This window comes from Mixophyes fleayi, chromosome 5, assembly GCF_038048845.1.
Source record: "Mixophyes fleayi isolate aMixFle1 chromosome 5, aMixFle1.hap1, whole genome shotgun sequence".
Taxonomy (NCBI): domain Eukaryota; kingdom Metazoa; phylum Chordata; class Amphibia; order Anura; family Limnodynastidae; genus Mixophyes; species Mixophyes fleayi.
Genome location: NC_134406.1, coordinates 96,272,740 through 96,284,795, shown reverse-complemented (window position 1 = coordinate 96,284,795; position 12,056 = coordinate 96,272,740). Strand labels below are relative to the sequence as shown.

At 37.6% G+C, this 12,056-nt stretch overlaps 1 protein-coding gene across 1 annotated transcript in view; it reads right to left on the bottom strand.

Moving 5' to 3' along the window:
* The window catches only part of POU6F2 (POU class 6 homeobox 2), a 227,367-nt gene that overhangs the window by 61,301 nt on the left and 154,010 nt on the right, over positions 1-12,056 (bottom strand). The window contains exon 5 of the mRNA XM_075214358.1: positions 4,773-4,922. Within this exon, the coding sequence (XP_075070459.1) occupies positions 4,773-4,922 (150 nt within the window). The remainder of the gene's footprint in view (positions 1-4,772; positions 4,923-12,056) is intronic.

Here is a 12,056-nt window from a genome sequence, read left to right as displayed (position 1 = left end):
CAGACTACCGATAGACATATTTATGAAGCAGAAGAAAACAATACTATATTTATTAATTTTATTAAGTTGTCTTTTTTTTTTTTATTATTTTGGTCTATCACTACCTATAGTAAAATCTATAAGCTAATAAGGGCTAATTTAAGGTGCCTGAACCTCATACACCATCCCGAAGGACGGAAGACTGAATACTTTTGCTGGCATTTTTATTATTAATTGTGGATGTGTTGTGATTAAGCATTGTAGAGAAACTTCAATTTATGAAAGAAAAATAGCAATGTTTAAACGAAATATTCTTTTGGAAAGTAATGTTCTCATATAAACAGCTCAGATGACAACTAGTTACAAGTCTCAAACAGCATTTTTTTTCTACCTAATGCGCAACCTGACCAGAAATCATAGAAGGATTTGAAGATACTCTTTTTAAGATCTGCTGTACGAGATGATCGTTTGATGAAAGGGATTGAAAGACGGGTTAAAGTAGACATTGAAAGGTTATTGTAGAGGGCACATTGTTCATACAATCCTCTTTTAATATGTGCAGTGTGCACCTGCGATAAGATGATTCATTAGATATGGTCTCACTTTGACAAGCTCCATCGTTCAACACCCAGGATGGTGATGGAACAATTCTGCACCCACCCTGTAAATATGACAAGGTCAGCATCTTTTCTAGATCTTGAATGGGAGGTAGGAAAGCTTTAGATGTATCTTTGTTTGCAGTAAAAATGAAACTGAGGAGAAATGTGTTCAATTTACTAAATAATTTCAGAATAATCAATACTTTGCAAAGTATTGCAAATTGCAAAGTTTGCACAAGTACAGGTATGTTTTCAATATATTCACTATAATCAATGACTATTATTATTTATAAATACTGTATTTGGAATTGTCTTTATTAAATATATGCAACAGGTCCCATATATATATATATATATATATATATATATATATATATATATATATATATATATAAAGTAAATGAGAGGAGGCGCACAATAGTGTAGTATGGCAAGTTAATGGAGCCAAGTGAAAAATCCAAAAAAGGAACCAAACCACCAGAAATGAGTGAGCCAGAGCTTCCCACCATGTGGGTATCAACAGTGTCTAAAATAGATATGTATAGCTCATAGGATAGAAAATCATACACAGCCAGATGACGTTCAAAAAGGTATAAACAGGTCACACCAATGAAGATGTATGCGTACCAGAAGCCAATAGTTTAATGGCTTATCTGCAGGATATCCCGTAGACTGTGAGGATGTATTCAATCTTCAGCCACCTTAGGTTATCCCATAGGTTACCATAAAACACGTTGCTTCCTTAGTCACAGTTCTGCTGGTTACAGCGACGGGTCTCTGGTGTCTGCAGTCGCCACACTGTCAGCTCGTGTATTCCGCTGGTTTGAATGTAAATATCCGCCCAGTACAAGCACACGGAGCGTAATTGCAAATTGCAAATTGCAAAGTTTGCACAAGTACAGGTATGTTTTAAATATATTCACTATAATCAATGACTATTATTATTTATAAATACTGTACTTGGAATTGTCTTTATTAAATATATGCAACAGGTCCCATATATATATATATATATATATATATATATATACAAGTTAACCCGTGCATGATACTCATGCATTCTAGTCAAATAAAGATACTTAAGGTGTTAAAAAGGTTCTTGTCATGCATTTGGGGCTAGCCCAGGCCTCCTCAGGGGAAGAGCGTTACTTCCCGATGCAAGCGCCCTTTTTTAACGTGGTTTTGTCCACATGTCCCCACCTCATCATTCTTCTCCATCACCTCATCCTTCATCTTTATCGCCACATCTATCCAGATGTCTATCCAGACACAGGGATCTCTCTCAGCGGTCCTGAGTATCAAACTCCTATCGCTCTGTCACCCCCTGGCAACCACCAACCACTCCCAACTGTCACCCCCGGCAACCACCAACCACTCCCAACTGTCACTTCTCCTTCAAGAAATATATATATATATTTTTTTAAAATCTTTATAAACACTTTTAACAATTAACAAATTAAATTAACACATTAAAAACATCTTAGTATATCAAATTTCAGCCCTTTCTGAGTTTTTCTTCACACACACTAAGAATTTAGTAGTTCAGTGTATAATTTCGCCCAGCAGGTGGCGCTGCAGCTTAGGGTTTTTTTTCCCACACACAGACACACGCCACTAGGCTTTTATATAGTAGATATATATATTTTTTTTTTAACAAGTTAAAGGGTTAAAGAACAGCAGAATATCTGTCGAAAGTGCTAATACTGTATTAAGCACCTTACAAGCTTTGAAAATATATAAATATATTGTAATGGGCTCATAGTATCACTCTACCAACTCTCCCTGCATTATAGTATGCTGCAGTCCTGGTTCAGATCACCATTACCAGGGATAGAACTCTCTCAAACTTAGTGAGACTATGTTAAGTAACTTGTATATATTTCAAATTTGAATCTCTGACCCAGTGGTTGCACTGCAGTGATGTCTTTGAGCCTGAATATCATAAATTGTAAAAATATGTATATACTATATTAAACAATGAAGTGGGACATAATACATGATTGACAATGACATATGTCTGTCCTAGTGCAAGACAGAAAAGGGTGCCTAGGAACTACAGAGAGAAAACTGCCTTAGTACTGGTTTATGCATGGATGGTGCTTCTTGCTGTCCAAATTAATCTCAAGATGTTTTTTGCCTCTGATAAAATCTTTGTGCTCCCCTTGGGTTGACTTCATGTCCAATATAGTTACCCCTTGTTTTGATCCAAATGGATTGTGTCACTGCTAACATCTTAAGCAGGGCTGTCCCACCATAACCCTTCTGGGGTCTTTAGGAAATAACTGGAACTGTATAGTATATATCCAATAAAATGGCACTGGATCCCCACTTGTACTGAGCTGATATATTTATCAAGGAGGTTCAGGTACCTGTTAACTTGTTTGTTTCTCCACAGCTAATATAGCATGTAAACTTTACTTTTATATTTCAGTCTTTGGATCTCCCATGGATTTGTGCAGTATATGCAAACAACCATTTTGTTTGCCAGTGCAGGCTTTATTATGGATGTCTGACAAAGAAACATTGATATAATGCAGATACATACTTGCCTACTATCCCGGAATTTCCGGAAGGCTCCCGAATTTTGGGGAGTCCTCCCGGACTCCCGGAAGAGTAGGCAGACCTCCCGGACCCTGTAAAATGCCAAAATTCACGGCATTGAATAGCGATTGAGCCTCCCCCCCACATTCAATACCTTGAATTTCTGTATTTTATGGTATGGGCGGCGCTATAGTGACGTAATGATGTCATCACGCCCCCTCCTACCCTCTGTCACATGATCTGTACTCCAATCTTCCGGAGTACGGATTTAAAAAGTAGGCATGTATGAGATAGAATAAACATTGTTCAGTGCAGTGGAGACAAGCTGAAGTCTGTGAGTCTTTACAAAACAATACATCAGAATAGAAGTGGGGTTGTCTACACAGCATCACAGGTAAGTCAGGCAGTAAATGGTAATCAATTTGGATTTTGGAATTTGGGGCACCTTATTTAATAACGTAAGAGATGTTAAAAAACGTAAGTAGCTATGTTCTATGTAAATTTGCTTCCCTCGGTAACATCTCTAGGAGTAATGCTTAAATGTTGCCTAATGTGTTTAACAAAGACACTGCCTTTACTTAGCAACTGCTTCACATGCGCAGAACTGATTATTTCAGAAGCACATTGACATTACTTAGTCAGTTCTGCTGCATGTGTAGAAATCTTTAAGTAATATTAGTGTGCTACTTAAGGCGAAAATCAATTCTGAACTGATGTCCTTTCCTTTCTCTCCGTGACAGTGCTCAAGGTAAAGGGCTGTGATGTCCCTGTCACTGCATAGAGTAGTGCATTCTGAAGTGCCACATAAAAAAAGTGCTCAGAAGCCACTGATGTATCAGGCACTGCATGCATTCTGAGTGCTATGTTGCCTGCTCCACAGTGCTGAGTTTTGCAGAGAGTGTGTGATTATACAAAATACTGCTTTCTGCTCCATTACTTAAGAAAATAACAAAATAGTATAGGAATTGTGTGTGTGTGTGTGAGTATGTGTGTGTATATATATATATATATATATATATATATATTTATATATATACATACACAGAGGCGGAACTAGCGAGCTGTGCGCCCTGGTGCTGGCAGGTGGGGAGGAGGGAACCGGGTGCCTGAAACTCTCCATCTACCATGCAGCAGGCCCCATTATCTCCATGGGCCCCGGTGCACTGCACCTGCTGCACTATTGGTAGTTATGCCAAATGTATATATATATATATATATATATATATATATATATATATATATATACATATATAGTACACTATGATGTTATTACTTTTACATCATGTTTAAGCACACTTGTATTTCAGTTCCGTTATATTATTAGCACATAAAGAACGACTGTGGGAGCTGTGACATTGTCCCATGCAGCTGTGCATGCATAGATATTTGATGTAGTGTTGATAATATGAGCTAGTATATAAGTCTGCTATTCTAACCCATTTTGACAATAGACTAATTTGTATGATAGTGCACATAGAGATTCGTAGGCTTTTACAAAACAAGATAATTATATTTGCTACTCTAGCCACTTATTCTGTTATCATGAATTTACATGTATTTACATGTATTTGTTATACTACAAAATATGTTATACTACAAAATAAACTCAATTTATAGCAAATACATAATATAATATTAAATTAAATTTGTTACCTGTCCTTGTGCATTTGTGACTAGTTGACCAGTAACGCCTTGCAGACTGGAGAGTGCATTCCCAAAGGCCTGTGAACTTGCTATCGAGCTCATAGCAGCTGCTGCTGCTGCTGCTGCCGCTGCCTGATTTGCTAAGGGATTATTGACCATCTGAAAAAAATAGGTGTCTATTAATGTTACATTATAATTAAACACATATCCATAGATAGAGACCTGTATTGTTTTATTTTTGAATTTCACCTGAAACTTCTGAAACAGCTATTGTCATACTGAATATCTGTTTAACCACCCATGTATTGTATTAGGCACAGGAGAAACAGGAGAAGTTTTAAAGGCGGGTTGAGATAATCGCTGAAATGGAAGCACATGGTTGAACAGATGCTGTAGTTATCCAATAATGAGTGGATGTCATGATGAAACATCCCATTCTAATTGCAGAATTCATATTTTTGAAACCTTCTTTAAAAATTAACCCTTGAGTTGTTTCCAAAGATTACATAAGACTACTACAGCAGTATTCCCTATATGCCGCTAAACAGTTAAAATGGCAAATTAACTTTACAGAATATTTCCCAATATTACATATAGGGCTAGATTTACTAATCTGCGGGTTTGGAAAAGTGGAGATGTTGCCTATAGCAACCAATCAGATTCTAGCTTTCCTTTATTTAGTGCATTCTACAAAATAACAGCTAGAATCTGATATGTTGCTACAGGCAACATCTCCACTTTTTCGAACCCGCAGTTTAGTAAATATACTCCATAGTCTCATTTCATACTCCAATTTAGTGGTGATTTTTCCTTAGCATTCAAATTAGTATCCTATTGACTACTCAGGTCAGATGATCCCAGCTATGAGTATGGACAACTTCTAAAACCAAGGAGTATCCAGCTAAACACTTTGGTGCCAATATATCTTTTAAACACCTAGTTTTATATAACTAGTGTCTGGTAGCAGAATAGTGTAAATTTTCCCATAAAGATGATTCTGTTTCCATTTTTTCGCTTACACTTGACATTCTTTATTGACTACCTGTGTTCAATGTTGTGGCAAGAGCAGGGTGTCAAGCTACTTAAAAATAAAAGTTAAGCCCCCTTGTTATCCCGTCATCAATTATTTTTGCATGATGCTGTATCACCTGTACATGTGTATATTACTATATGTGTTTTACTGTTTCATGTTGCCCAGTTCTCAAATGTCACCAGGTGGGTTCACTTTGAACTACCAAAATCTTTAGGATGTCCCCTAAAGGAGCTACTGTCACTTAAGGTATTCAGCCGACCCGAGGCACCCAGATTATTAGCACCAACTGCTGGTACAGAACTTTGCAGTGATTTCATTGTGTAAGACTTTGTCACTTTGTGACCCTGAAGACAGTGACATGGTCCTTACTTTGCTGGTATAGGAGTGAAGATTGTGGCTCAGAAGCAGAAGCTGTTCTTTGGAAGAACATTAATAATAACTCCTTTTAGCAGGGCCGTAACTAGGGCCATCCGAGAGGGATGACCGCCCAGGGCACAATGCTGAAGGGGGGTGCAGTTTATGAGTTTTTTTAGGTTCATTTGGATAAAATTTAAGGCTGGGAAAGTTTTCCTTCTTGCCCCAGGTGCTTAAATTTTAAGTTACGGGCTGTATGCTAGGTTTGGTGCAGTGAACCCATAATGTACATTTACCCACAATTTGCACAGGTGATTTTATATCCACAAGGTGTACTGGGTGTGCCAGACTGGGCAAACCAGTGCTGCAAAAGAGCTAACCATTAACCCGGTATCCTAACAAATTCCTTTCTGGTAGGCTAGTTTTACAAAATTCCCAAATTTTGTATCGGGAAGACTTTGCAATATTTGGACAATAGTTTGATTTTCTGATTATCGATTCATAACTATTTTATTACTGATTCAAACAGTTAGGGTTGTTTATGGGGCTCATCAGTGTAAATAAAGCAATGCCGTTAACGCTCATTCCTAGTGACTAATTGCAAATCTGTTTTTCCTTTACAAGTATTATAGCACCATTTACACATAGTTGTAAACTGTTCTTAGAAATGAAAACTTGCTTATTTAGATGCTTATTGACAGACATTGGGGTATATTTATGGTTCCAGCAAGATAGCCATCAATATGTATCTCTGTAAATCACAGTGGTACATAAAGAAGCATTGCTGCAATTTACTATGCCAGGGCAGCTCTAGGAGCCCCAGCATCGACACCCTCCTCAGCGCTGCCAGTGAATGGAGAAAGTGCTATGTGCATGTGCATAGCGCTTTCTCCCAATAGGGATGCAGAGAATCCGCAGAGGCTTCAGCTGGATACTACTGAAATAGACCAGTACCGTCTTCCTGAGATGGCATTACAAAGCCTTATGCAGCTTAATAAATTACCTAATGTTGCTGTCGCCATAGAGGTCTATGGAGACATCATTGAGTGTCGGTAATCAGCTTAATGCCATGATTTCTTCAGGGTTAACCCTTTGATAAATAAGAAAAAGTGGTGATAGTGCCTTTTGTCGGGGTTTATACTGAGATGCTAGCTTGTCACCACTTGTTAAATAGACCACATTGTCTGTACTTCATTTCTCTGCAACCTCACAAGCATAGAAACCGAGACTCCTCACAAGAATAACATCTGCATTTCGCACAACATACATTGATGTAGAGCTAGTTTTTAAAAAAAATGTGTTTTCATCTCATCACTGTACTGAATTCACATATACAGTGCTAAAAAGGAAGTATGAGTTTGGCTGCCCTGTCAGACACCAGCCATTGCCCACAACTAATGAAAATGAACAGATGTTTAGCTACTACTGCAGGGTAACTACTGGAAGAAGCTTATCTGCACTTTTTAAACAGCAGGATGTTACATACATTCCATTGTATAATACAGATGAATACAATCTAGGTCTTTATTTATACTCATTCTTTTGTTTGACAATACCGTGTCCTATAAGCAAGACAATGTTATGCAAGCTCAAACACTCTGTTCTGATTGCCTAACTAAAATGGGAGATGCAAAAATGTTAAAGCGGATGAAAATATTTCAATTTACCATACACAGTTGCTAACAAGACAGTTTATCTGCTAAACCGTTAAAGGATAATTTATGACCTCAAAAAGTGTACATACTTTACTGACTTGCTCATTTTACTTGTGCACTTGCAAATGTGGGCAACTGAGATCTCTACATTTTTATGCACAAAAAGAAATAGCAGCTTCTTTGCTGGTTATAACAGTGTACTGGGGGATTTTTCTATGTGTTTGTTCCTTTCAGGATAACCCCACCCTTTCAAGCACCTTCTATGAACCTTTAAATTGATTGAGCAACTTCCGCTTCTGTTTTGTGTAATTTTGCAATAAAGTAGGCTTGTGTTACAAAAGAACATTTGCTTTCTACTTTTATATGGTCATAAATGAGCCTTTGACTTGTGAAAGACATTCTCAGTAAATGTGGCTATTATAACAACTTGTTCTGACAACACAAGAAAGATAAAGCAGTAACATCTTACTTGCCAACTCTTCCGGAATGTCAGGGAGAGTCCCGAAATTCGGGTCAGTCTCACGGACTCCCGGGAGAGCTGGTGATTCTCCCACATCTGGCCCACCTGCCCACTTCAATATAATTAAAGCCGTAATGTACGGGTGGAGGGGCGGGATTCTCTATTTGCGTCATTTTGGCCCCGCCCCCAGTGATGTAATGCTTGTTTGGGGTCAAGACCCAAAACAGCCAAAAACGGGGCCAAAATGACGCAAATTGTGAAGCCCCGCCCCCTTCACCCATACACCCTTCCTGCCCTCCAGGATCTCCCGGACCCGGCCAACATAAGGTTGGCAAATATGAGTAACATTTACCATGTGATAATATATATTAACAATGTGTTTTCATTAATAAATTAAGATTAAGGTGGAAAACTCATTGCCATGATAATGTATTTTATATGAAATGTAGTGTACCTTAAAGAATGCTTCACATTTTAATTTAATATGCTCAGGGATATATGTATATATTTTAGAAATTGTAAGAAGTTTTGCATAGGATGTTAGAAGCAGAAGTAAAGATGGCATCTGCAGAAGTAGCTGATTACAAATAACGTACTACCTTAAGGCTTCTTGGAAAATTGCACCATAACGCTAGAACAAGTACAACCTCAGGCTTGTCAGGAAACTAATCTTGTGATTCATCAACTGTTTTTGCATATCAACAAGTTCTTCAGAAGTACTATAAAAATATGACCTGGTATGCATTAAACAGAGCAGATTCTATACAAAAGAGATGGTGTTGTGTATATTCTGTTCTCCAATCGATCGTAATGCATACATGCAGGAAGATTTCCTTTGATTGTGTATAAGCTCGGCATCAATTCAAGGATAGCATACCTTGGATTTGACAGCCACATATAACTACATTGGTGTCCTTAAATCACACTATAGATATGGATCCCAATAGTGGATTGTGTTAAAATAGAGAGCAAACCTGTGTGCAATAAAGCCACATGGTGCTTCTTTTCATTCATTTTACAAACAGCTACAATGGTTATTTCTTTTTAGGTTATTTTCTGCTTTCTGAATCTGTTTTGTTCCTTACAGAAAAGTCATATACAAGAAGAAAACAATAAATAAAATAGTTTGATTGGAGCACGTTTGCTTTTAGCTTTTATATTGATATCTAACCAGTCTAGAAGCTTCCAACACTCTAGTAGTTATCCAGCATTCTGATTTGTGGATAACATAGGGCATTCACCAGTCTGATTCCTTGATACTCAATGGATGGCTCCCAGTACTCTGATTGGTTCTTTCTCTCCATCAACCCACAGAAACACAGTTTGGAAGCAAAGATGGGATATATTCACTGTAAGGGTCACTACCAAAAGACTGGGGTCTTATCTGGCATTAGCATTGTATGGATGCCAGAGATATAGTATCTACATAGTAAAGCCACCAGAGATTATTGGCTTTGCATTGTGCTACTACCAGAGAACTGGGGTCTGCTTTGTACCACCTCCAAAGGTCTGGGGTTCTGCCTTAGATAGTCATATGAAAGCTGGGCCTGATTCATTAAGGCACGCAAAACAAACATATTGTGCTGTTCTTTTAAAAAATGTGCAATCACCAGGTTTCTGGGGTCTGTACTATATGGCCACTAGAAATATGTACACTCTTTCTAGCTCTCTATCTCATATGAGCTAGTCTTAGAACATTGTAGGCTTACTTTCTTAATAACATTTTGGTGAGTTTTTATTTTTCCAAATGGAGCATCTAGGTAATTTTTAAGTCTTTCTAAAAAGAACCAAATGCATTTGAACAACATTATTCAAAATACTATGAGACCCATATGACACTCTATAGCAAGTCCTGTTAATGAAGCGTATTTTTAAACACATATGAAAAAGCACCAAAAATGGCTGTCATAATCTCTGAATTTATATCGATGCTCATCCTTGACAAAAAACGAAACAAAATAAAATAAAAAATGAATTATCAGTTTGCCTTTCAGGAAGAACTGTTATAGATAGCTTGATGTCCAACTAATGGGCCTCTATTGTACACAGTGGGGATTTGTTTTTTTCTTTTCCTTAGGAGATAACTACATTCTTTGAACACTTTTCCTTCTTTCAGTGGACCTTTTGAATTTTCCTTTTTAATGTGAAGCACATAACTTTTTCTCCAGCACAGGTCATGAATCCTGTGTAAGAGGGAAGGAGTAGGCTTCTTTGTAGAGTAAAGAATTGTGCTTTTGTTAGGGTCAGTCTGAAGCTGCATGAGTTTGTGTTTTGAAAGGAAAAAACTTCATAGGACTATCTAAAATGAAAATAGAGAAGATACTGCACTTATTATACTTCATCTTGATTGCATTGCTATTCACCCTTACAACATAGCTATATTTTGCCTTACATTATGTCATTGAGTTTACACTACGCATCCTTTGGGTGCAATACTGTTCCATGTGTATTGTGGTCTTTACAAATTCATAAATGTTACATTTAGATCTGTGAAAGGCCATTGTTAGAAATAAGGGGAGGGGGGTATAGGGCATACTGGAGATCCTAACAGCTAGGTAAAAATAAACCCCAAAACTGAAAATAAATATTTCAGATGATTAAATCTAGTGGTGATGATAAACAGGTTATTGAAGAAGCATAATTATAATAATAATTAACTTGTAGAGGAAGCTGAGAAATCTCTGTTGACGAGGCTAGGATGCTCAATGCATCCTACCGGTTCTGACCTATCATGTGCACCCTATGATCCATAGTACAGGTTTCTCTAGCCAAATTAATAGTTGACCTTTGTCCCCATAATGATGATTATTTTTTAAATTTGCTGTTACCAAGTCAGTCATTCCAGCACCAATTCAGTTTTGTGCCAACATAACACATCTTTCATTTCCTTCCTCCTAGGCCAGTGATGGGTAACCTGTGACACTCCAGGTGTTGTGAAACTACAAGCCCCAGCATGCTTTGCCAGTAGATAACTAGCTGATAACTGGCAAAGCATGCTGGGGCTTGTAGTTTCACAACACCTGGAGTGTCACAGGTTAGGCATCACTGTCCTAGGCTGCATTAAGACAAAATGTTGGTCTTGCAGACTAGCATTACCATGTAAGTCTATTTCTTTCCTTCCATGCAGTGTGCTGCATTCTATAGAATGCTGCAGAACTACTTTTCACAATAATGTATAGTCACTTATACTGTTTTACAGTGGCAGCTAGGCAGGTGAGCTACATTGATACATTGACCTTCAAATCTGTAATTTCGTTTTCATGTAGGCATGTGCAGTAAGAGTGTGCATTGTCTACATGCTACTCAAATAGTGCAAGAATCACTACCATGGTAAGTACAAATGACAAAATAATAATTACTGGGGTCATAAGAAGGTGGAGAAAGAGACAATTACTAATTTAGTTGGAGAGCCCACTGAACCATGTATATTGATAAAGTTATCTGTAGATAATTGTTTATCTCCAGCTCCATGTTCTGTCCTTGACATACAAGTGGAAATATGTTTAAATCAGAAAAGCTGATTGCTGTTACCAAGTGTTATTGTTTCAGGAAAGGATAATAAACGCCACTTTCACTTCTCCATCCTATGCTATTATGCAGATCAAGTTCCACAGCCAGAATACTTAATTCTCTCAAATAGGCTGGCAGCCACAAACCAGTACATAATGCCATATTTTTCTGAAAATAAGTTACCTGTGAAATTGCCTTCTGGATTCCTATTTGAAATGCACGTAATGAAAGATCCATGGACTAGAATGTGGAAGACATGATGTGACTGCCATTTTTAGACT